The sequence below is a fragment of the Schistocerca americana genome, chromosome 4 (genome assembly GCF_021461395.2).
Source record: "Schistocerca americana isolate TAMUIC-IGC-003095 chromosome 4, iqSchAmer2.1, whole genome shotgun sequence".
NCBI lineage: Eukaryota > Metazoa > Arthropoda > Insecta > Orthoptera > Acrididae > Schistocerca > Schistocerca americana.
In genome coordinates this window covers 831516222-831544005 of record NC_060122.1, presented here as the reverse complement: position 1 = coordinate 831544005, position 27784 = coordinate 831516222, and the positions used below count along the sequence as shown (strand labels likewise).

Below are 27784 nucleotides of genomic sequence, written 5' to 3'. Positions count from 1 at the left end.
CTGGTTGGTAGTCATACCAATAGAAAAAGCTTTGTACTGACTGCAGCAGAAGTGGAATACGACACAGCTGCTTTCACAGGTGGCTGGCCTGTGATGGTGTAGGATAAACTCATAACAGGACTGGAATAGGAAGTACTGGGTGCGTGAATAGAGCAGGTCTTATACCGGGATCTTCCACAGGAGTATGATCCCTTTGGCAAGTGGCAAGGGAGTGGGACTGGGAGCAGTATAGAGGTGGACTAGGATGATGCGCAGGTTGGGTGGATGACGGAACATCACTTTAGGAGGATTGGGAAAAATCTTAGATAGGATGTCCCTCATTTCAGTGCACGATTATAGGTAATGGATGTGGTTCAACTGTTCCACTCCGGGGTGGTATTGGATGACAACGGGGGCATTTCTTTGTAGGTGGTTATTGGGGGGTGGTTGGATGATAGTGGGGTGTGTGGAAAATGGCACTGGAGATCTTTTTGCAGGCTAGGTCTAATGGATAGTACCTGTCTGAGAAGACCTTGGTGAGACTCTCAGCATACTGGGCAAGGAAATTCTTGTCAAAGATGCAACATTCCCAGGTGGCTCAGCTGTCAGAGAGCAGGAGGTCACTGTCCAGGAAGGTGATATGTTGGTTTGAGGAGGACCAGGGAGGGAAGGTGTTGAGGTCGTGAAGGAATGAGAGTAGGATGTCTTGGCCCTGAGCCCAGATCATGAAGATATCATCAATGAACCTGAACCAGATTAGGGATTTGACATTTTGGGAGGCTAGGAAGATCTCCTCTAGATGGCCCATAAACAGGTTGGCATAGGAGGCTGCCACGCCAGTGCCCATGGCTGTGCCACAGATTTGTTTGTGTACCTTCCCTTTAAAGGGGAAGTAGTTGTGAATTAGGATAAAGTTAGTAAGGTGTACCAGTAATGAGGTAGTGGCTTTCTGACGGGGTTTCTGAAGGGCTTTGGGAAAGATAATGCAGGAGACTGCTGCTTCCATTCTATGTGACAGTTACATTCAGGTTTGAGCTGCTGGATATGGTGCTCATGAGTGTGCAAAGTGTGCTCGAACTTGTGTGTTCCTTTTTCTGAAGAAGCTTTTCACTGAAAGCTAAATGTTTAACTGTCTTTTTGATGTCCCTGTCTGCAACTCAAGGTGTCATCTTTATGGTGAGTAGCAGTCTATCATTTCCTTATATTGTCAATATTACAACTGGAGTTTCCGTTGTTTGGTTCAGCAAAATTATTTTTTATGCTCACAGAAGAGACGAGGAAGAGCGCGCAAATGCCAGTATCAATGTCTTGAGCAAAATTGTCACTCCATGATCTGGACCATCAAACATCATGAAGCTCACAGATCTAGCTTATATTTCAAGAATATGTGTTCTTATGCATGTTACTGGAGTTGCGTGTCAAGTAATCTCACTGAAATGGTTAACAAGTTAGGACTTCCTTTCGGGTTCCTCACTTTCAGCTCTAATTACCTTTTCTGCCCTAAACTGATGAGCAATCTGTTGGTTCTGGAATACACTGCCAACAACAAAGCCCATGAGAGTATAGCATTGCATGAAAGGATGGCTTTACTAGATCAATTTCCTGTTCATATTACACAGTATTTTTATCATCACTTTTCAGACCAATTAAATGCTGTAATTTTATAGACAAATGTATTGAAAAAATCTGTCAGACTACTTCATCTGTTTTGAGTTTCAAACGAGAGGTTCTGTGCATGCTCACATTTTGATTTGAATTAAAGATACTCCTGCTTGTATACAGCTGCAGAAAATGTGTACATTGAGCAAGTGATGCATTGCAGTCTAGCAAAGAATGATAAGCAATTGCACCAACTGGTAAAGAATCATTACATACACAGTTATTGCAAGACTTGCAGGAAAGGGAATAAATCTGCAAATTGAAATTTCTTTTAGAACCCTGTGTGAATACAACAGTTCTGAAAATGTAGGACATCAAAATCAATAACATTCAGTTTGTCAACTGCACGTGAGAACTGGACAAGTCTGTGGTCAATTACTATAATCCTGACATTCTCAAGCTATGACAAGTGTAGTGTAACATGTTACTCTGATGAAGTGATGTGTTGCACAAGCATTTTTTTAACTAACAAATGATGACTGCCACTATAAAAAGTTTATTTTCGCAATGTATTAATCAACTGTTTGGATGTATCTTTTATTTATATGCATGTATCATGAGATGGATGGGTGCAGGGTATCTGCATGCTGAGATGATGCTAAACATCATACCATATTCACAGTATCTGCTGGTTGGGCATTTTATTCAGTGACATTGGTTCCTGTCTTGAAGATATGGTGTATGCCACAGAGGAAGAGTGACAATGCCTATGATGTCATGGGGACATGAGAAAACTTATGATGGAGATACATTCAAGTGACATCTGTTATTGGAGACAGAACATTTTTGGACTTTGCCCTTATCAATGTTTTTATGATGTTCTGCATAATTCAACAAATTTGTAATGCATAATTATTCCAAATAAGAGTACAATATATGAGATGCTGTTAATGGGGAGCCTCACATTTATTTTGAGAGTTGGATGTTTGATTGTACTTTTAACTTCAAGCAGTTACTCCAGCACTCAGAGAAAAGAAATTCAGTCAGAAGAGGTTGATGAGTGTGCTGAAATAATAAGGTGAGCAAGATTAAATAAAGGAAGTCTTGACTATGAATCACACTTTACTTCACTAGCCCCTATTGTGGTAAAGAACCACTGCATGTGGAAACTATGACAGGACCCAGAACAAATATATTTGAAAGAAATAAAATTCTCAAATTACAATAATAGTAAAAAGAAATTTAAAATTTTAAAGAGAATTGGTGAATTTTGAGTATGTTAATTTGTGGGAATTGGTATCTGTTGTCAATAGTAATGAAGATGAACAGCTAAAATTATGACATCTTGGGTCGTCGGGTGTTCTGCTGGATATCAGCGTCATACTTGCACGATATTTCGGTCACGTAGCTCGTAACCTTCATCAGGTGCGACCTGAGACTGCTCCTCGAGTGGACCTGGTCCAGTATTTATGCCTGTGGCCTTCCCCCTCCGCCAACGGCTGCAGGCGCTTCCTCTGTGGTCCACGCCCATTCCCTGCGACCTGCTGGAGCGTTGCTGCTCCGTTTTCCGTCCGCTGCGGTTCTAGGTGTTCCCTCTGCAGTCCGCGCCCACCAAACCCGCTCCTGGGGGTTTCATCTACGGTCTGGGGTACCAAGCGTTCCCCCTGTGGTCCGCGCCCGCTCACCACGACCTGTTGGAGCGTTTCCGTTCCGTTTTTCATCCGCTGCGACTCTGGATGTTCCCTCTGCAGTCCGCGCCCACCAGTCCCACTTCTGGGTGTTCCATCTTTGGTCTGGTGCGCCTGGCAGTCCGTCAGGGGCTCGTTTTCCATCTCCATGTTTCTGGTTCTTCTGTTTGTATAGTGTTTCAGCTGGCCCCGTTGCTCCTTTAACAATTCCAGACCCGGATCCCAGGCTCTGCTTAGCTGGTACCCTGTGTCACGGTTCATAAGATCGCCAGCCATTTTAATTTCTATCGATTCTCTTATAACACTGTCCCAAAATCTGGGTGTTTGTGCTAGAATCTTGGTATCCTCATACTTCATGGCATGATCTAGTTCTAGACAGTGTTCAGCAATGGCTGACTTAGTCACCTGTCTTAATCTAGTGTGCCTCTGATGTTCTTTGCACCTGATCTCCACAGTTCTTGTCGTCTGGCCAATGTAGGACATGCCACATTGACAAGGTATATTGTAAATCCCTGGTTTTCGTAACCCCAGGTCGTCTTTGACACTCCCCAGCAGTCCCCCGATCTTGTTGGATGGGCAGAAAACCCACTTGATATTGTGTTTACGGAGGATCCTACTGATTCTGGCAGAGATAGAGCCAGCATAGGGCAGATATGCCACCTTCTTTGCTTCATCTTGGTTTTCTTCAGGAACCTGTGGTATAGTGGCTGGTTGGAGTGCCCTCTCAATTTGTCTGGCCGTGTATCCATTCTTGGAGAAAACTGTTTTGAGACATTCTATCTCTATGGGTAGATTCTCTTGGTCTGACAGGGCACGTGCTCTGTGGACCAAAGTCTTCAGAACCCCATTCTTCTGTGCAGGGTAGTGACAGCTGCTGGCCTGCAGATATAAATCAGTGTGTGTTGGTTTTCAGTACACACTGTGGCCAATTGATCCATCTGCTTTCCTCTGGACTAGTACATCCAGAAATGGCAGCTGGCCATTCTTCTCCAGTTCCATGGTGAACTTGATATTAGGGTGGCATGAGTTAAGATGTTCAAGAAACTCATTAAGCCTGTCCATCCCATGTGGCCAGATCACGAAGGTGTCATCCACATACCTAAAGAAGCATGTGGGTTTTAGTGTGGCTGTCTCCAATGCCCTCTCCTCAAAACTCTCCATAAACATGTTGGCAACCACAGGGGACAGTGGGCTGCCCATAGCTACACCTTCAGTTTGCTCGTAATATTGGTTTCTGTACAGGAAATACGTGGATGTCAGTGTATGACTGAACAGGTCCAACAGAGCACCGTCAAATTTCTCTGCAATCAGTTCTAGTGAGTCCTTCAGGGGGACCCCGGTGAACAGCGATACCACATCAAAACGATATTTCGGTCACGTAGCTCGTAACCTTCATCAGGTGCGACCTGAGACTGCTCCTCGAGTGGACCTGGTCCAGTATTTATGCCTGTGGCCTTTCCCCTCCACCAACGGCTGCAGGCGCTTCCTCTGTGGTAGACCATAGATGAAACCCCCAGGAGCGGGTTTGGTGGGCGCGGACTGCAGAGGGAACACCTAGAACCGCAGCGGATGGAAAACGGAGCAGCAACGCTCCAGCAGGTCGCAGGGAATGGGCGCGGACCACAGAGGAAGCACCTGCAGCCGTTGGTGGAGGGGGAAGGCCACAGGCATAAATACTGGACCAGGTCCACTCGAGGAGCAGTCTCAGGTCGCACCTGATGAAGGTTACGAGCTACGTGACCGAAATATCGTGCAAGTACGACGCTGATATCCGGCAGAACACCCGACAACCCAAGATGTCATTAAATCGCCGGGAAAGCCTGAAGAGTTACAGCTGAAATTATGCTTCAGAGCATAAATCAACAGCTAGCACCACAAATAAAGAATTTAGAAGCTTTTCTGGTTTACAAGAAATGCACTGTTATTCTTATTTACAGTACAATATATGAGATGCTGTTAAGGAGAAGCCTCAAATTTATTTTGAGACTTTGGTGTTGGATTTGTAATCTTAACTTCCAGCAGTAGCAATGACATTTGAAGAAAATAACTATGATTGGAAGAGGCTGGCAAGTGTGCTGAAATAATAAGGTGAGCAAGATTAAATAACAGGAAATCTTGGCTCTCAATCAGACTTTACTTCACCACCTGATACCACGGTAAAGAATCAGCAGAACAATGCATGTGGTAACCATGACAGGACACAGAACAAATGTGGCTGGGATTAAATAAAATTGATGAAGTATAATAATAATAAATATAAATTTGAAATTCTAAATATAATTGCTGAAAGCCAGAATGAGATTTTCACTCTGCAGCGGAGTGTGCGCTGATATGAAACTTCCTGGCAGATTAAAACTGTGTGCCCGACCGAGACTCGAACTCCGGACCTTTGCCTTTCGTGGGCAAGTGGTAGAGCACTTGCCCGCGAAAGGCAAAGGTCCCGAGTTCGAGTCTCGGTCGGGCACACAGTTTTAATCTGCCAGGAAGTTTCATAATTGCTGAATTTTGAGTACACAGATTTGTGGGAGGTGATATCTCCTGTCAACAGTAATGAAGATCAACAGCCAAAATTATGCTGAAGTCCATAAATCAACTGCTAGCACTGCAAATCAAGAATTTTCAAGCGGTTTTGGAACACAATGAACAATTATTAAATCCTGTGACTACAATTATGATGAAGAAGAAAATGATTAGTCAATGAGTCAAAAGATGTCGACTAAGGCTATGGAGGTCTTTTAGTAGCAGTCACAGATCACAGCTCCAGCTTATCGATCTACATTGGTGGCAGTATCGACAGCTCAGTCACAGTTGGTGAAGCATCGACCTACACACTGTTCCAGCTTCCTGTTGGCATCTATGTGCAACAAGAGTTTGGTGAACTGTATGCAGTAAAACTTGATTGGTTTCCAAAAGCTCTTTTTCTTTTTTTTTTCAATTAGACACATATTATTGTAGATGTTGCATGCCAGTCTTGACAAGAAAAATTAATTCAGATGTCCCAGTGTGGTCTGAGACATTTAGTGAACAGTTAACTAATGATACAAAAAATAAATAAAAGCAATAAACATGACATTAAAACAAACAAACTATACACTAGAACAGCATATATCTAAGTCACATAGGGAAAAGCAGGAGATACAGATGAAACTTCCCACCTTACCAGATTAAATAAATTCAGAAGTATTGAAACAACATGATTTCGTCTGAAAGGAAGTAAGAGCAATTTAAACAATTAAAGGATTTTAACAAGCAGGAATTTAAAATAATACACAAACAAATGTCACCCACTCAAGTAAGATTGAGACCATTGGAACAAAGCAAAGATTCAGATGTAACTGCACTAGACTTGTTACTTTGGAGGAATGTGTAGTTGACTTAGTCAGTAATGAAGTACAGGAAAGAATCAAATCTTCTGTAGACAGACATCACTCTAGTTTGGAACAGGGAGTGAACTCCAGAAAATTTGAAATGACTTAACTAAAACTAAGGGAGCAGATATTGAGCAAACATTTGTGTGTCTGTGGGAGAGCACTAAAGTACAAGGGTTGGAACTTTAATAGTGGCAACTATTTATTTACAGCTCATACAAAATAGACATGTGTTCCAAAGTTTACTGACCTTCAAAGTAGTCACCAGCATTGTGTATAACCCGTTGCCAGAGATGTCGAAGTCATAGGATACTCTTAGCAGTGCCAGTTGTGTTGACAGTTCAAGCGTCATGGTCTATTGCCCTACAAATTTGAAGTAGTTCTGAAGCTAATGCTGTGAAGTGTTTCCTTCAGTTTAAAAATTGAGTTTAACTCACAAGGGCTTAAATCAGGCAAGTGCAGTAGGTGGTATAGCACTTAGCAGCCCCATCAGTCAAACAAATCAGCACACAAGCAGGCACACACGATCTCCAACTCCAGCATCTCAAGCGGAAACACAGCATCACATGGGATTCAAGCAGTGATACAGAGGGGATGTGGAAGGGGCAGGGGTAGTAGCATGTGGGTGGGAAGAGAGATGGACACTGTCTAGTGGAGTATGCAGGGACTAGACTGCCAACAGGTGCAGTGTCAGAAGGTTGTGGGGCAGGGAGGTGGGGAAAAAACGAGCAAAGAAGGAGAGGAATGGGGAAAGACAGATGGATGCATTGGGAGATGACTGCAAATAAACAGGGTGAGAGACAAGAATGGGGAGAAGATGACAGGACAGAGGGGGTGGAAACTGTTGGGTGTGGGGACAGTATGTTACTGTCGGTTGAGGCTGTGATAATTACAGGAACAGAGAATGTGTTCCCAGAATGAGATTTTCACTCTGCAGTGGATTGTGCACTGATATTAAACTTCCTGGCAGATTAAAACTGTGTGCCGGGCCGAGACTCGAACTTCCCAGTTCGAGTCTCGGCCTGGCACACATTTTTAATCTGCTAGGAGAATGTGTTGTAAGGATAACTCCCTCTGCGTAGTTCAGAAAAGCTGGTGGTCAAGGGAAGGACCCAGATGGCTTGAGTAGTGAGGCAGCAATTGAAATCAAGTGTGAAACTTCCTGGCAGATTAAAACTGTGTGCCCGACCGAGACTCGAACTCGGGACCTTTGCCTTTTGCGGGCAAGCGCTCTACCACCTGAGCTACCGAAGCACGACTCACGCCCGGTACTCACAGCTTTACTTCTGCCAATATCTCGTCTCCCACCTTCCAAACTGCCCGTGAAAGGCAAAGGTCCCGAGTTCGAGTCTCAGTCGGGCACACAGTTTTAATCTGCCAGGAAGTTTCATATCAGCGCACACTCCGCTGCAGAGTGAAAATCTCATTCTGAAATCAAGTGTGTTTGCATGTTATGCCACAGGTGGCCTACTTTCCTCTTGGGCACAGCTTGTTGGTGGCCATTCATCCTGCTGGATAGCTGGTTGGTAGCCACACCAATACAAAAAGGTGTCCAATGATTGCAGCAGAGCTGGTAAAGAACATGGCTGCTTTTACAGGTGGCCCAGCCCTTGATGGGGTAGGATGAACCTGTCACAGGGCTGGGATAGGAAGTGCTGAGTGGGTGGATAGGGCAGGTTTTGTACCTGGGTCTTCCACAGGGAAATGATCCTTGTGGTAAGGGGTTGGTATTAGGAGTGGCATAGGGATGGACAAGGATGTTGTGGGAGTATGGGCAGACAATGGAACACCACTTTAGGAGGGGTGGGAAGTATCTCGGGTAGGATGCCCCTCATTGCAGGGCATGATGATACGTATCCAAAGCCCTGGCGAAGGATGTGGTTCAGTTGTTCCTGTCCACGGTGGTACTCAGTGACAAAGGGTACCCTCCTTTCCTTGCTGGTTTTTGGTGGTGATGGGAGGAGTGGGGTTGTGAGGGTAAATGGCATGGGAGATCTGTTTGCGGACTAGGTCTGGGGGATAGTGCCTATCTGTGAAAGACTTGATGAGACCCTCAGCATACTGAGCAAGGGAGTTTTTCTCACTGCAGATACACTGTCCCCAGGTAGCCAGACTATATGGGAGGGATTTTTTGGTGTGAAAGGGTTGACAGCTGTCCAAATGCAGGTACTGTTGGCAGTTGGTAGGTTTAGTGTGGACGGAGGTGCAGATGGAGCCATCAGAGAGGAGGAGGTCAACATCTGGGAAGGTGGTACTGGGTTGAATAGGACCACATGAAGCTGATGGGAGAGAAGGTGTTGAGCTTGCGAAGGAATGAAGATAAGCTATCTTGACCCTGGGTCCAGATCATAAACATATCATCTATGAACTTGAAGCAGACTAGGGATTTTGTGTTTTGGGAGGCTATGAAGGTCTCCCCTAGATGACCCATAAAAAGGTCAGCATAGGAAGGATGGGCATGCCCACAGTTGTGCTGTGGATGTGTTTATATACGTTCCCTTCAAATGAGAAGTAGTTATGGGTTAGCATAAAGTTAGTGGCGTGTATGAGAAATTAGGTTGGGGGTTTGGAATCTGAAGGACATTGGGAAAGGTAGTGTTCAATAGTGGTAAGACCATGGACATGAGCGATGTTGGCTTACAGGGCGGTGACATCAGCAGTGACGAGTAGGGATCCAGGAGGTAAAAGGATAGGGATGGTGGAGAGTTGGAGGAGGAAGTGGTTTGTGTCTTTGACATGGGAGGCTAGATTACGGGCAATTGGTTAGAGGTGTTGGTCAATGAGTGCCGAAATTATTTCAGTGGGGACACAATAAACAGCCACAATGGGGCATCCAGGATTGTTGGGTTTGTGGATTTTGGGGAGCATGCAGAAGGTGGGTGTGCAAGGTGTCATAGGAGTGGGGAGAGAAACGGATTCAGGGGAGATGTTCTGGGAAGGGCCTATGGCTTTAGGCAGGGATTGGAGTTTGTGTTGGACTTCTGGAATGGGATCACTTTGGCAAAGTTTGTAGGTGGATAAAACTGTTATCAAGTCTATTACCTGTAGAAGATGTAAGGTTTATTAGTCGCGTATGCTGCATAATTTTAACATGCTACTTTATGTAGATGCTTGGTACTTAGTAGCAACAAGTGTACGGTTTGATGAAAGAGTCAGACTCAATTTTATGTGTCTGGTGCCCAGTTCCTGGTGGGGGTTTTGTTGTTTAATACTGAGGACTCCATAAGGCATGTCTGATGCAATGGGCCTCTCAAAAACCAGTATCTGAATTAGATGCATATTTATTAAGTTCAATAATGGTTAAGATTTTACGATTTCCTTTACTTACTCTTATATACTTACCTGAGACAATGAAATTATCTTTACAGTTATTTGTTTATCACTGGAGGAAAAGAATAGTGGTAAGGGGAATTTGGGTCACTGCATAATGCATATTAATTCCTGTAATTATTAGACTAGGATTTAATGTTGAACAAGACTTTATTATAGAAGAGGAATTTTTCCTAATGTTTAGGCCACATTATGCTAAGTGTGCTTACATAATTATTGGTTTTACAAATGAAAGTACATGTTACTTAGACTTAATCTTAAACTCAATTACTTGGTACTAATTGAAGTTTTTCAGCACAGTTTGTTATGTAGGTCCACAAAAAGTTATAGGGATTCCACATCTAACAGCTGTTTTCTTAGTAAACACGTCAAGTGGAAAAGAAAAAGGTCCCTATAATATAGGTATGATCAAAAGACATGCATCATAAGAAAAATCTCTTAGAGCTAACATAATTTTACATTAGAATGCAGCAACAATATAAATTATAGAAAATACAAACCTGTAGACAACAAATAGACTAGAGAGCCTCAAGGAGTTCTTTCTATTTTTAAGTGGAGCTGGACACTAGCACCATTACTTTTGATGGGGGATGGGTATCAAGGAGGACATGCCCTCAGGTTTGCAGGGAGGTACTCTAGTAAGTTGCAAAATAGAAAGTTCTTTACTTCACTCTTTTACTCCACTACATTGTCTACCTAAAATTTAATGTGCTCTTGTAGGTTGTTGAATAGGTGTCTCCCAATGCATCTGACTCCTTTATGTACAATGTCAGATCATGAGATCGCCGTAAAAATTGTTTTTGAGCCCAGTGCTATAATCATGCTATTCACAATATTTTATGAAAAGAGTAATGTTGGTAATGTCAAAGGACATTAATGAATATATGCATTGTGATGTAGTTGATCAAAACTTGGAAATGATGAATGAAACTAGTCAAACTTGTTTTGAAGGCAAGACATTTTATAGTCTGGTGAGCCATGACTGTGGAAATACTTCTTGATAAATGAAGAACCAGAACAGTTGTTAAATGATCCTTTATTGAAACAACTGGTTTCACAGCTTGCAGTTACATCCTCAGGTGTAAATAATCAATTCATAGAGAAGCAAGACTGAGAATCAGAACTTTTTTTTTTTTTTTGACCTTATTATGTGTACCTGAGTATGCAGCTATAAGCTGCAAAAGCAGTTGCCTCAATAATGGATCATTTAACAGCTGTTGTGCTACTTCATTTATCAAGATTATTTTCAAAAACTTTTCTTAACAACTACAGACCAGCTGCTAAGTAAGTGTTCAAACTTAAATTATCTACCCCTGACAGGCAAAGAGAGTTCCTGTAATTTTCTGTAATTTTAAGGCTATCTTTGATCAGTTCATTATTTACCTTTAAAGAAATGTGTTCATTTTCTTGATTTATCTATTTTGTCTCATTCTACTATGTTGAAAATAGTTATTGTCTTGTCACTGGAGTGGTTTATTTTTTTCATTGAAAATGCATACATTTTAATACTCTTGCTGACTTTCTTTAGAATTTTACAGTACAGTTTATAATATGATTTAACCTTGTCATCCCCTGTCTCTTTTTGTGTCAAGTAGAGTCTTCTCTTAGTTTTGCATAGTATTCTTATCCCTCTTGTTATCCAGGGTATAGGTGCATTTAATACACTTCCACCAATTATTTTCTTATGAAAACAGCTTTCAAAGTAGTTTAAGACTAAGCTCTAGTGCACATTATAACTTTATTTATAATGTGTTGTGCAAATTTTTCCACACTGCATTTCACAAATTCTTCTAGAATTCCTCTATACCTATCTCATTTATTACATATATACTTTTTCCAGCTTCTTTTATTTATGTCATGCTCTTTGATACTGAACATCAGTAGTTGACTGTTGAGGCCTGAGAGGCCATTAATGTGGGTGTCACACTTTGACTTTTCAATCTCATTTCATCTACACTCCTGGAAATGGAAAAAAGAACACATTGACACCGGTGTGTCAGACCCACCATACTTGCTCCGGACACTGCGAGAGGGCTGTACAAGCAATGATCACACGCACGGCACAGCGGACACACCAGGAACCGCGGTGTTGGCCGTCGAATGGCGCTAGCTGCGCAGCATTTGTGCACCGCCGCCGTCAGTGTCAGCCAGTGTGCCGTGGCATACGGAGCTCCATCGCAGTCTTTAACACTGGTAGCATGCCGCGACAGCGTAGACGTGAACTGTATGTGCAGTTGACGGACTTTGAGCGAGGGCGTATAGTGGGCATGCGGGAGGCCGGGTGGACGTACCGCCGAATTGCTCAACACGTGAGGCGTGAGGTCTCCACAGTACATCGATGTTGTCGCCAGTGGTCGGCGGAAGGTGCACGTGCCCGTCGACCTGGGACCGGACCGCAGCGACGCACGGATGCACGCCAAGACCGTAGGATCCTACGCAGTGCCGTAGGGGACCGCACCGCCACTTCCCAGCAAATTAGGGACACTGCTGCTCCTGGGGTGTCGGCGAGGACCATTCGCAACCGTCTCCATGAAGCTGGGCTACGGTCCCGCACACCGTTAGGCCGTCTTCCGCTCACGCCCCAACGTCATGCAGCCCGCCTCCAGTGGTGTCGCGACAGGCGTGAATGGAGGGACGAATGGAGACGTGTCGTCTTCAGCGATGAGAGTCGCTTCTGCCTTGGTGCCAATGATGGTCGTATGCGTGTTTGGCGCCGTGCAGGTGAGCGCCACAATCAGGACTGCATACGACCGAGGCACACAGGGCCAACACCCAGCATCATGGTGTGGGGAGCGATCTCCTACACTGGCCGTACACCACTGGTGATCGTCGAGAGGACACTGAATAGTGCACGGTACATCCAAACCGTCATCGAACCCATCGTTCTACCATTCCTAGACCGGCAAGGGAACTTGCTGTTCCAACAGGACAATGCACGTCCGCATGTATCCCGTGCCACCCAACGTGCTCTAGAAGGTGTAAGTCAACTACCCTGGCCAGCAAGATCTCCGGATCTGTCCCCCATTGAGAATGTTTGGGACTGGATGAAGCGTCGTCTCACGTGGTCTGCACGTCCAGCATGAATGCTGGTCCAACTGAGGCGCCAGGTGGAAATGCATGGCAAGCCGTTCCATAGGACTACATCCAGCATCTCTACGATCGTCTCCATGGGAGAATAGCAGCCTGCATTGCTGCGAAAGGTGGATATACACTGTACTAGTGCCGACATTGTGCATGCTCTGTTGCTTGTGTCTATGTGCCTGTGGTTCTGTCAGTGTGATCATGTGATGTATCTGACCCCAGGAATGTGTCAATAAAGTTTCCCCTTCCTGGGACAATGAATTCACGGTGTTCTTATTTCAATTTCCAGGAGTGTATGAAAGTGTTGTCAATGTATCAGTGTTGGTGGTTCTCATTATCCTTGTCACAAATTGAACAAGGAGATTTAAATTATATGAAATGGCCAGTGATTTGAGTATTGCTCTAGGACAGGTATGCTCTAAAAATTTAAATTAAAATCTATACTCAACATGATCTCATTCTGCTTGGCAGTCAAGAAACTTAATAATGCAGCTTTTGTTTCATAAATAATTCAAAATTACTTCTGTTAATATAGTGACCATTATTCATGACTTTCTTTGAAAATCTATTTGTACATGACAACTTTCATAAAACTGATCACTGCAGAATTTATGTGTATCAATGTTTTAATATTTATCTCTCTCCCCAAAGTAGGCAACAGTTCCTTCCTTTACCCATACCAGGCTGGCAGTAACTGGATGCTGAGTTACATCCCTCCATTTTCCGCATCCTCATATCTGCTTGTCAAATGCTGTTGCGCAAAACATATTATGAGGGCTGTTGCAAAGAAAAGGTTATAGCAAAACTGTGGATATAGCTGAAAAATAATCACCAGAGGCCTCAGTACAACTATCCTATAGTTTTACAAGCTGGATTCCGTTTTCTCAGAATTCCTGTGGCTGTGACAAGAGCCAGTCTTCCATTATGTTCTTCAGTTAATCATCCAAGCTGAAGCCCTTCCCTTTGAGATGAATTTTTAGTGGACCAATCATATGGAAATCACTGGATGACATGTCCAGACCATAGGGCAGAATCCTAAGCTGCTCTCACTTGAACTTGGCCATTACACTTTTTGTGAGCTTGGAGATGTGTGGACATGCACTATCATGGAGCAGAATGACCCTCCATGAGCACCTCAGGTCATTTGCTCTTAATTGGCTTGCATAGGCTAAGGGGTGTCACACAGTACATGTCAGTGGTAATGGCTTTTCATGCTCGAGGAACTCAATGAGCATCGGATCTTGGATGCTGAAAAAGATGTTGTGCATCACCTTTCCTGCTGAGGGCACAGCTTTCAATGTTTTTGGAGGAGGCAAGGATACATGCTTCCATTGCACACTGTCCCACTTCGTCTCTGGGTCGCTGTGATGGCACGAGCTCTCATCACCGGTGATGATCTGATACAGGAAAGCAGGATCTTCATGATATCAGAACAGGTGTTGCAAAGCTATCCCATACATAGTTCCTGTTGTGATTCACTGAGCTTCTACAGAACCCACTTGATGCACACCTTTCTTAACCCAATCTGTTGTGCACAGTTGTCCAGACTGTTCCAACTCTGGCCCGCACCATCACTGCAAGCATTTGCATTGTCACACACCAATCACTTCTCACCAGGTCAGTCGCCTTTTCAATAAGTTCAGCTGTGATTACCATGTTTACCTGGCCTGGTCTTGGGTTGTCACTCTGATATTCCCACCCTTCATGAAGATGCACTCCACTTCCTCATTGGCTTGTCAGACACACAGTCTCATCCATATACAGCCACGATCCGGCAATGAATATTGCCTGGTTTAACACATTCCACATTCAGATGCAAACACCATGATCTCCTCATACACACTGCTATGTTAAATGGGCAGAACACACAGCTACCTGTTTCTCTCCCATGTCTCGAGCTCACCCATGCGCGTCACCACACCGGACATTACATTCGCATCCCTAGATGTTTCACTAAGTTATCTCAAAGTGGCATACGCAAATTTAAATTAGTTTGGTTGTTATGATGTTTTGTGCCTTTCCATTTGAATGCTCCCTATACGTCTACATCATTTGCAGGCTACAATTCATTTAAAGAAGTCAGACATTCTTGATTTTATTATTAACTCTCTAATACTTTGACATAATATGCAGTATCCTATTTACTATCACATATTTTAGGCACAAAATATTCAATTGTATTACTTCTTTTAATGCTGAATGAAACAATGGAAAATCCGGGATGGAATAATAACAATAATAATAAAAATATTATGAAAAAGATAGAGTACTGCTCACCATATAGTGGAGACACTGAGTCACAGGCAGGCACAACAAAAAGACTGCTAAACAAGTAAGCTATCACAAGATAGGCCTCCTTCTGAATTAGACAAAATACACACACATTCGTGCAGTGACAACTCACACACACAACCACTGTCTCTGGCTGCCAAACTCATTGACAAGATGAGCGAGTTGATAGATGTGATCGGTGTGTCACATTGCAGATGTTGGCAGTGTTGGCGGGAGGCAGTGTGGGAACAGTGTGGCCATTTGTGCACAACAGGTTGGATTACTGGAAGATGTGGATTCCAAAGAATCTCAGCAAACTGCAAAAGGAAATGTGTATGGTCCTAGCATCGAACGCTTCTTTCTGATATCATGAAGATCCAACTTTCGAGGATCAGATCATCCTTGGTGATGAGAGCTGGTGCCAGCACTTTGAGCCAGAGACAAAGCAGGACAGCATGTAATGGAAGCATGCATCCACACCTCTCCCCAAAAAATTGAAAGTTGTGCTCTCAGTAGGCAATTTGATGCCCACCACCTTTTTCAACATCTGAGATCTGAACTCATTGAATTCCACGAGCACCAGAAAAGACACTCTGCAGCCCATACAGAGTCCATCATGAACAAACAAGTGTGATGTCCATGGATTTAGAAATTCTGCTCCAAGATAATACACATCCACATATCTGCAAGCTCACACAAAGTGTAATGACCAAGTTCAAGTGCAAGCAGCTTGTGCATCTACCCTTCAGCCGGGATTCACCCTGTGATTTGTGTGTCTTTAGCCTATGAAAAAAATGACTCAAAGGGAAGGGCTTCAGCTTGGATGATGAACTGGAGGATACAGTGGAGGGCTGGCTCCTGTTACAGCAAATGTAATTCTCGGAACAGGAAATCCTTTGGCACATGACACAATGGGATAGTTAAACTGAGGCCTCTGGTGATTACTTTTGAATAAAGGCTTCAGTTATACCCACAGTGTTGTTTCATACCTTTTCTGTTGAACACCCTTCATAATATCTGTATCTCAACAGCATTTTGACAACATATGTAGGAATGCTGAAAATGGAGGGATGTAACTTAGCATCCAGGTACTGCAGGTCAGGCACAGAAAAAGGAAAAGCTGCTGCTTACCTTGGGAAGAGACATAAATATTAAAACATTGTTATACATAAATTTTTCAGTAATCATCATTTGTAAGGTTGACATGCACAAGTAGTTTTTCAGCAAAAGTCAGAAATAATAGTTAGAATATACACTATAGTAATTTTGAATTATTTATGAAATAAAATGATGCATTATTAAGTTTCTTGACTTCCAAGCAGAATTAGATAATGTTGAGTGGAGTATTTAATTTAAATTTTTAGAGCGTACCTATTCTAGAGTAATACTCGAATCACTGGTCATTTCATATAATTTAACTCTCCTCATACAATTTGTGACAAGGATAATGAGAACCAGCAACACTGCTACATTGGCAACACATTCGCAGATGGAATGTGATTGAAAAGTCATAGTGTGACTCCCACATTAATGGCCTCTCAGGCCTCAACAGTCAACTACTGATGTTCAGTACCAGAGAGCATGACATAAATAAAAATAACTGGAAAAAGTATACGCATAATAAATGAGAAAGGTATAGAGGAATTCCAGAAAAATTTCTGAAATACAGTGTGGAAAGATTTGCACAACACATTATAAATAAAGAATGTAATTTATTCTATAGGATACTCTTAGACTACTTTGAAAGCCATTTTCGTAGGAAAACAATGGGTGGAAGTATATTTAATGCCCCTTAACCCTGGATAACAAGCAGGATCAGAATATTATGCAAAACTAAGAGAAGACTCTACTTGACACCTTGACACCAAAAGAGACGGGATGACAAGGTTAAGTCATATTACAAACTGTACTATAAAATTCTAATCAAAGTCAGCAAGAGTATCAAAATGTATGCACCATCAATGAAAAAATAAGTCTCTCCAGCAGCAAGATAATAACTATTTGGAACATAGTAAGCCAGCCAGTGTGGCCAAGCAGTTCTAGGTGCTACAGTTTGGAACTGCTCGACCGCTATGGTCGCAGGTTCGAATCCTGCCTCGGGTATGGCTGTGTGTGATGTTCTTAGGTTAGTTAGGTTTAAGTAGTTCTAAGTTCTAGGGGTCTGATGACCTCAGAAGGTAAGTCCCATAGTGCTCAGAGACTACTTCTTCTTCTTCTTCTTCTTCTTTTTTTTTTTTTTTTTTTTTTTTTTTTTTTTGGATCATAGTAAAATGAGACAAAATAAATAAATCAAGAAAATGGACACATTTCTTTAAATGTGGACAATGAACTGATCAAAGATAGCCTTAAAATTCCAGAAATTTCCCTGTCAGGGGCAGATAATTTAAGTTTGAACACTTCCTTAACAATTTAGCCTACAGTTGCTAAGCAAAGTTTTTGAAATCAATATTGATAAAAGAAGAAGCACAGCAGCTGTTAAATGATCCATTACTGAAACAACTGCTTGTGCACCTTATAGCTGCATACTCAGGTATACATAATCAGTTCATACAAAATCCAGACTGATGTTACATGGGCAACCGAACATTCTGATTCTATAAGGGTTTTTACTGTGTGAACCATGATACCCTAATGCAAAAGTAAAAAGATTATGGAATAGTAGGCACAGCAGGTTCATGGTTTCTGTTTTCTCTGAATGACAGAAAGCAGTGTGTATTGGTTCCACATCAACTCCATATCATTAGGCACTGAGAATGTGAAGCAATCAGACATAATGTACCACAAGGGGTCTCTGTTATTTCAGGTAAACACACATGGTTGTCCACTTGCAGTTTCATTAAGACGCAAATTTTATATTTTTTACAGATGATATACAAATATAGGAGTAGAACAACAATATAAGTCTCCTTGCAGGAAAGACAGCCAATGAAAAATTCTAAAACATCAGATGGTTCAAGGCAGATGGATTATTATTGAATTTTTTCATGACTCAGTACGTACTGTTCAGTACTTCTCACAGAACTCCACAAACTATAAAAGTAAGTTTTTCAAGCAATGAAATACATGAAATACAAAGTGTTAAATGTTTGAGACTACAGATAGATCACAGCTTCAAGTGAAAAACCCAGTGCCTAGAATTAGAGAAGAGCTTTGGTTCAGCTACATTTGCAATATGTGTGGCTACTGCTATAGGTGATGTAACAAAAGAAGAAACTAGTTTATTCTGCATATTCACCATTGAGTTATGGAATCATTTTCTAGGGAAATTCAAGTTACAGAATGTAGAGTTATGTTGTAACAATTATATGTGGTGTTAGTTCAAGAACATCCTGTGGCACAGCTGTCTTGCCAGTTCCATACACTCACAACCCACTCCGGCCATCTGCTAAAGCAGTGTCACCCCTCATGCAGCACTTCAATTCACAGCTGTTGATCTTGCCACGAGTCAGGACACTTCACCACTGTGGTTGCTGACTACCAATGTGGAACAATAGCTGCCCCTAGCACGGCTTCCACCGACCAGTCATGGTCCATCCCTTGTAGCATCAACTTTGGTTGCTGCTCCATACCTGTGCTGTGAGAAACTGGCCACGTTGCAATGATGCTGGTGCTTTTGCTATGCTGCAAGGTGTCTGCACTATGATGTCTTTACACCTGAAATGCAATCACCGGGGATATTGTGTTTTTATGTCGCACTCTTGTGCAGACTATAAATCTCACTTTGTGTGCCTTAGTATGGATATTGTAAGTGTGGATGTAGTGTGGTGAACACTGGGACAAGGCAACTATTTCTCCTACTCCACTGTTTCTAATTGCCATGCCTGGCTAGTGCATTCGCATCTTGAGTGAGTGACTGATTTACATTTTGAACCTGAGGCCATTTTGTGATGAAGCAAGCTGGGATCTCTTTACTTCCTCTCTTGTTTTGTCATCTGCCTCCTTAAATTCATTTTATTTTCATTTTGCCTAATTACCATTGACATATGTGAGTATAAGCTAAATTTCCATAGAAGAGAAAGGCTGGCCCTCAGTCTTAAGAAATCTAAGATCCAATTTTGTGCTTAGTTTTGTATATGTAATCAATTTCCTAGTTTATTTTGACTATTCCTAGTTAATATCTTTTGTTATGGGGTGAAATCAGTAATTGTTTCGTGACTTAAATGCTATTATTGACTTACACACAAATATGAATTCAATAATAATTATAAACATTTGGAAGAAGAACTACTAAGATTCTTTAAGTATTTATTTGGCTCCATTCGAAAACATGTTAGCAAAGCCAGCCCTTCATTAATTCCAATTAATTACCAGGTTTGTCAAAAGTATTGTTTGTATAACTATATCTGTTAATTTCATTATTTAAACAAGTAATTTGGCCTAGTGTTTGTGGTAGAAGTAACTGTTTAAAAGGAGGAATTTTTCTAAATCTTCAGTTGATTGAATGAGTTATGTTTTAATTGTAATTTCTGTAACTTATACATCGAACAATGTGTAGTTTCAGTGCTTATTATTGTGAGGCTATCTAAAGGCCCAAGATCAGTCAGTCCATGGCTGATTTTCAGACGTGAAGTCTGTATCAGTTAGAGTACTGTGTCAACTGAACAGTGGAATTAGTGTAACACCAATAGACCATGTGTTAAAACAATGACAGTGTCTGTTCAGTTTGTTTGAGAAATAGAGAACTGTGTGGTTAGGTATTTACTGCTCACAGATGTTCAACAGCAAACTATTGTAGCAGTATGCTGATGTTTGCCTGGAAACTATTAATGAGGCTTATCAAAAGTTAACCAATAGTAAACTGGCCATATAACTGTGTAATATTGGGGGGGGGGGGGGGGGTTGTGAACAGTGGCAGTAGTCAGTGGACTTCCACCCCCCCCCCTCCCCCCCACCCATTTTTCAGCCAGTATAACAATGCAGTACATCGACACCGAGGACTACCAACAAAGAAATAAAGCAGGCGAACGTCACAATTTTTGTTACCCCAGCCATGTGTGGACCTGACCTTTCATGTTCGTAACTTCACATGTTACTCAATTGAGTAGAGTAAGGAACATTCCTATAGCCTTACAGAGAACTTTAAAGAAACTGTGTATTTTGACAATTACTTCTCAGTGCAAATATTTATTAATGTTTTCTGACATTACCAACAGTACTCTTTTCATAAAATAATGTGAATACCATGAATATAACACTAGGCTCAAAAACAACTTGCCGCTTAGAGTGACTGAGCGGTTTGAGGTGCCATGTCATGGATTGTGCGGCCCCTCCCGCCAGAGGTTTGAGTCCTCTCTCGGGTATGGGTGTGTGTGTTGTTCTTAGCATAAGTTAGATTAAGTACTGTGTAAGTATAGGGACTGATGACCTAAGCAGTTTGGTCCCTTAGTAATTCACACACATTTGAACATTTTTGAAAAACAACTTTTACAAAGACCTCAAGTGTTGATACTAGTAAACAAAGGAGTCAGATAAATTGCTAGACATGTATTTATCAACATATAAGAGCACATTAAATGTTACATAGACAATGTAGTGCAGTGTAAGAATGAATTACAAAACTTTCTATTTGGCACCTTACAAGGGTGGCAGTTATAAGAGTTGAGGGCTATGAAAGGGAAGCAGTGCTTGGGAAGGGAGTGAGACAGGGATCCAGCCTATCCCCGATGTTATTCAATCTGTATATTCAGCAAGCAGTAAAGGAAACAAAAGAAAAATTCAGAGTAGGTATTAAAGTCCATGGAGAAGAAATAAAAATGTTGAGGTTTGCCGATGACATTGTAATTCTGTCAGAGACTGCAAAGGACTTGGAAGAGCAGTTGAACGGAATGGACAGTGTCTTGAAAGGACGGTACAAGATGAACATCAACAAAAGCAAAACGAGAATAATGGAATGTAGTCGAATTAAGTCGGGTGATGCTGAGGGAATTAGATTAGGAAATGAGACACTTAAAGTAGTAAAGGAGTTTTGCTATTTGGGGAGCAAAATAACTGATGGTTGTCAAAGTAGACAGGATATAAAATGTAGACATGACAATGGCAAGGAAAGCGTTTCTGAAGAAGAGAGATTTGTTAACATCGAGTATAGATTTAAGTGTCAGGAAGTCATTTATGAAAGTATTTGTATGGAGTGTAGCCATGTATGGAAGTGAAACATGGACAATAAATAGTTTGGACAAGAAGAGAATAGAAGCTTTCGAAATGTGGTGCTACAGAAGAGTGCTGAAGATTAGATGGGTAGATCACATAACTAACGAGGAGGTATTGAATAGAATTGAGGAGAAGAGGAGTTTGTGGCACAACTTGACAAGAAGAACGGACCGGCTGGTAGGACATGTTCTGAGGCATCAAGGTGTCACAAGTTTAGCATTGGAAGGCAGTGTGGAGGGTAAAAATCGTAGAGGGAGACCAAGAGATGAATACACTAAGCAGATTCAGAAGGCTGTAGGTTGCAGTAAGTACTGGGAGATGAAGAAGCTTGCACAGGATAGAGTAGCATGGAGAGCTGCATCAAACCAGTCTCAGGACTGAAGACAACAACAACAACAAGGGTTCCTATCTGCAAAACCTTTCATACTGTCTTCTGAGTCTCGAGAGAAGTTGTGCGTAAAATGACTACAAAAATTATTTCTCAGCATTTGTTACAATAATTTTCACTACTCAACTTTATATCACTTTGATTGTTCCACATTTTGTATCTATTAAATCAATGATGACCAGTTCCAGTTTTCAGATTAAATGAGCTGTACAAACAGGCCCCTGCGTCCCATCATCCATCAGTTTGGTATTGATAGGATATTCACAGTCACAGTCAATTTTCTATACAACAAACACAAGACAACTGTGGCTGCAGTTTATGTAAACAGTTCTGTATTACATCTTTGAAATCACAACTCAATGTGGCAAATATTTACATTGTCAATCTGATTTCGAACATTTACGCATTAGTTGAGATGAGAAATCATGAACTGCACCACAAGTAACTGGTGGAAACTAATCTCTTTATAGAATCATATGGATACACTGGGAGTATGAGTGGCAGCACTAGACTTCTCTACATGGTGTCACTCAGTTACTAAATGAGTACAAACTCAGGACACATTTTAGCAAGATCCTGCCCAGCCATGCTTTCCCAAATATTCACATAGATGTTGCCCACATAACTTCTGTTTGTGGACATTTACAGATATATTAGCAAGTTAAGAATGGTACACAGACTCCTAACACATAGATATTACCTCAATGTCGACTTTTTATACAGTGTGAAACGAGTGATTACTGAGAACAGATTTTCATCTGGAGACCACTTGTAAGCTTTCAGAAAATGGACTGAAGATTCTGTAGTTTGTTTGCCCATATAGAGACTAGTGCTGAACATACTGTGATTTTGGAAACTAAACTGGTGTGCCAAGTATCACAGCTCAGTCAAACTTGGACCATACATAGAGAGAACTACTGCACTATAGTGCAGAATGTAATGGAAAGAACTACACAGCAAGACAAACAGCTACAGCACTTTTATTCATAGATAGTAATAACACTGAATCCATCACATTTTATGGGGTTCTCCTGGAAAAAGAACAGGATGTAGTTCTTAGTAAGGTATGTAACTATCACAGGTGGCAATGCATGCTCTGGAGCATGCTCCCATGCTGGCCACAAGGTTGGTAAGGTGGTTGTGGTACCATGTCTACCAACATGGTTTACTACTAATGGATGGTCATCGGTGCAAGTGTACATGTTGCAATATACTTCCCCAATGCAATGTGATTTATAGTCATGTGAAGGTGCATGCCTGCTCATTTGCCAAAGATTCCCTCCTTCCAAGAGATCAACCACCTGCACTGTTCAGTGTGATTGCACACAAAAATGAATATTATAAATTTCTTAGTGGTTTAATGGAGTAGGTTACAACTGTTCTTTTACATTACATTTCTGATGCACCTGATGATGGGGCTAAGACCCTGAAACCATGGTACTGTGTGGTGACTTCTGTCATTTAAGACTTCGCTCAATAAAACTATTTGTAACTGTGGTGGATTTGTTTACCATGAACATGTTTCCCATGAATAATAATTTATGCTGTTTGATACCTAGCTAGCATGTTGTGACCTATTTTACTTATCAGAATCTATGTCATGCCTACTTGCTGCCCTATGGAAAATTTAGTAAGAAATATTTGCAATTTAAGGTCATCTGCAAGTACATAAACATTATCCCATGAAACAGCAGCCATTTTATGCTAAGAGTTTGAAGTTTTGTGTTTGCATCATGAAATCAAAGAATTATACAAGAAAAAACATTACGTTAAGGGCCAATTCTATTTACCACATTTGCAACTAGCAGCAGTACTTAAGGCTAATATTTATGATGGGATCATGTCACACATTATAGGTTTGATGACTCAGCAGGCAGGAAAGCAAGATTCAGGATCTCATGGTAGGGTTGGCTACTAAAGATGTGGCGCAAGGTGAGACTCCTCTTAAATCTGTACGTAGTTTCTTCCCTGGGTTGCAAAACTGTATACTGAGTTGATGAAGGCACAGACAACTGTGATATTAGTACTCTTAAAGTGTCTTCCCATGTAGAATCTACTCACCCACTTAAAATAATTCTATTGACTGAGTTTGAATACAAAATCTTTTCGCATCTAACAGTTCACGTGATTAAAAGCAACAGATACCTTTAGCAGTATACTATCTTCTTCATCATTACTACTTCTTGGTGAACTAAGACGAGAAGAAAATGAGCTCTGTCTCAGACTTTCACAGTAATCAGGTGATAAAGGTTTCTTCATTTCTTGTGAAGTCATAAAATCAGGCTTCCGATCTAAAAAATACAACAAAAATATGTAATGCATTTCTAAACATTGATTTTAGTCACAAAAATAATGATATCTAGTAACATATCAAAGAAAAATAATTTATTGGAAATGAAACACTTTACCAATGCAAGGAAGTTTCATTTGTTCATAAACAAATTCTGGAAGAATCCAGCATTCAGCCTCTTCGTTCCATACTGCTTGGCCCTTCACTCGTTCCAGATCACTAAAAATTAAATGTATGTATCTTGTTTTCAATAATTTATGTTTTTAATTTTTTGCTAAATTCTGTGGTGTAGTTTACATTAAAGAAAGATAATGACAGTGAACAAACTCATTAAAATAAAATAGTCATTTCTTAATTGAAAAGGAATAAATGTTCAACAATGGAACTTCAAAAGTTCAAAAGATATTTATCATAATATAATTTTGTGAAAACTATTGTATGGCTTGTAAATAAAAGGGTATTGTATAGAGAACACTTGTATGACCCATCCTAGTACAGGCCTATTACAAATGATTGAAGCGATTTCATAAATTCACTGTAGCTCCATTCATTGACATATGGTCACGACACACTACAGATACGTAGAAAAACTCATAAAGTTTTGTTCGGCTGAAGCCGCACTTCAGGTTTCTGCTGCCAGAGCGCTCGAGAGCGCAGTGAGACAAAATGGCGACAGGAGCCGAGAAAGCGTATGTCGTGCTTGAAATGCACTCACATCAGTCAGTCATAACAGTGCAACGACACTTCAGGATGAAGTTCAACAAAGATCCACCAACTGCTAACTCCATTCGGCGATGGTATGCGCAGTTTAAAGCTTCTGGATGCCTCTGTAAGGGGAAATCAACGGGTCGGCCTGCAGTGAGCGAAGAAACGGTTGAACGCGTGTGGACAAGTTTCACGCATAGTGATGTGAAAGATTCAGTGTTTAAACCTCCTCTACCAAGAAACGTGCCAGAACTGCGAGCTCGCATCAACAATGCTTTCGAACTCATTGATGGGGACATGCTGCGCCGAGTGTGGGAGGAACTTGATTATCGGCTTGATGTCTGCCGAATCACTAAAAGGGCACATATCGAACATTTGTGAATGCCTAAAAAAACTTTTTGAGTTTTTGTATGTGTGTGCAAAGCATTGTGAAAATATCCCAAATAATAAAGTTATTGTAGAGCTGTGAAATTGCTTCAATCATTTGTAATAACCCTGTATATTGCTCAAGAGTGGGGAACTTGTGGGAAATGGGATACCAGCGGTGTGACAGCAGAATAGTGGCACAGCATAGATATACAATTTCCTCACTATTCATGGGTAAGCACAATGTACATTTCTTGTGTAATCATTATGAGCATACAGATTATACTAACTCCAACTGCCTCACAAGGCACCAATCCTCTTTTTACCTAGTCAGACATGTTATGCTGTTACAAAGCCCCCCCACCCGTAATGCAGAGCATGTAAGGAGATTATGTGACAGGGCATTGTCTGTCAGAAGTGATAAAGGTGGCAGTGTGATGGTGGATGCGATGGAAGACACATCATAGTCAGCAAGGTGTGCCAAGAGGCACAGGGCATGCCCAAAGCACGACATCCGTGGAGTGACCAATGCTGACAGTGTTAGCAGTTAAGGACATAGTATTGGTGGCATCTTTAATTGGGCAGTGGTACTTGAGGAAGAAGGCATGTTGGCAGTTTTCCTTGCGTTGTTGCATCCACAGGAAGCACTGCAGGGCCTGCGGCAGTGTAAGCTGGGGCAGTGATGGTAAGTGTACCATCTGCTGGAAAATTGGAAGTGACTCCTGCTGTGTCAACTTCTGGTGCGACAGGAGTGGTGTGCACAAAACTGTGTGTGATAGTGCTTGCACTCAAGTGCCTGTCCATTTAGGTAGCGGTAATCATAAGCTCGGTATTGTGTAACGTGATAAATATGTCGTTGGGCAGAAAATTGTGGAGATTCACATGCACTTGGAAATGGCCTAATGGTGGTGGGGTGTGTAGTGTCTGTTGTGACAGGTTTGCTAAAGTCACCTATGGTTTAAGCCAGATCACCGACATTGTTATTTGTTTTCCAACAACTTGTGTTTGTATCACATTTCAACACATGGTATCGTCCTGCAAATGGTGGCTGCTGGGCAGATTTCACTGTGTCTGTATGTAGCATCATATGAGTACATGTGGCCAGGCTTTTAAAAATTCATTCTGTCATGTGATGAGAGAAGGATGGTGCACAGATGCAGGACTACGTCTGGTACATCCTAGTCTGTGGCGACCGTTTCATGCACTACAAATACAGCAGGTAGAGTGAGGGGCTTACCATATAATATTTCAGTGAGTGATGCATCCAGATCATCTTTATGTGCTGGGAGCGCCACCACCCACAATTCTTGAGTGGCACATGATAGCAACTTTTGTCATCTGATCACACCACTCCATGAAGCCATTGGATTGGGGTGGTAGGTGGTTGTGTGGAACTGTTGGCATCTGCATAGGTGGCATAAGTCATCGAAAAGCTGGGATTCAAACTGCCAACCCTATACCAATGTTAAGGAGGCTGGGCAGCCTAATCTGGCAATCCAACTGTTGACGAAAGTTTTTGTTACTATCTCTGCTGATATGTCAGAAATGGGCATGGCCTCCGTCCATCATATCATGCGATCTATCATTGACAGGATGTAACAGTAGCCTTGCGATCCAGGAAGTGGTGCTACAATGTCAATGTGGACATGTTGGAACTGCCCCTTTGGAATAAGGAATTTACCAAAGGGGGCCTGTGAATGGTGGCCTGTTTTTGCCTGCTGGTGCGGAATTCAAGTCCTGGCCCACATGCCACAATCCTTTTTAATGGTAGTCCAGACAAATGATTCCATGATGAGGCATATGGTGGGGCACATGCCTATATGTGCAAGGTTGTGGAGAAGGTCATTATTTGACCTGTGATACAGCTCTGGGATGACTGGTCATACCCGTTTATTCGAAACATCACACCAAACTTGGTTGGTTGCACTAGATAGCATGCATTGTTGCAACTGGAGTCTGGTGTATGGTTTGTTAGACAAGTTGTGAAGATCGGCATCTGCTGCTTGTGCATCTACGATCCTATCGAAGTCCAGCTGAGTGGAGGTAGCTGTGATACGGAAAAGATAATCTGCCACAATATTATTGGTACATTTAACATATCGTATGTTGCTAGTGAACTGTGCCATTAAATCGAGATGGCAGAATCTCCTGGGTACGGAATCTGCTGATGGCTTGCAGATGCATCTTCCTGTGGACAGTGGTCTGTATATATGGTAAGGGGTCTCCCCTCAATGTCATCTTGAAAGCAACAAACTGCTTCATATATGGCTAGTAGTTCACAGTGAAATGTGGACCACTGTGTGCTGAAGTTGGCATTTCTCATTGTTTATTATGGTCCTGTGAGAGGTCAGCTTATCAAAGGCGATATGCAAGTGGTTGTCGTGGTCTTCTTTGATTTACAAAAAGAATATGATGTCATCTAGACAGGCATAACAAAAAGGCAAATTGAACAGTATGCTATCGATAAATTTTTGCCATTTGTGCGCCACATTTTTTAGTCCATAAGGCATCTGTAGGAACTCAAAAGAGACTGAACGAACGGAATGATTATTGCTGTTTTGTGTGTATTTGG

General features: G+C 41.8%; 1 protein-coding gene across 1 annotated transcript in view; it reads right to left on the bottom strand.

Annotated features, from left to right (window-relative positions):
* The window catches only part of LOC124613837 (osmotic avoidance abnormal protein 3-like), a 303288-nt gene that overhangs the window by 6530 nt on the left and 268974 nt on the right, over positions 1-27784 (bottom strand). The window contains exons 12-13 of the mRNA XM_047142560.1: positions 24260-24360; positions 23997-24142 (exon numbers count right to left, since the gene is read on the bottom strand). Coding sequence (XP_046998516.1) covers positions 23997-24142; positions 24260-24360 — 247 coding nt within the window. The remainder of the gene's footprint in view (positions 1-23996; positions 24143-24259; positions 24361-27784) is intronic.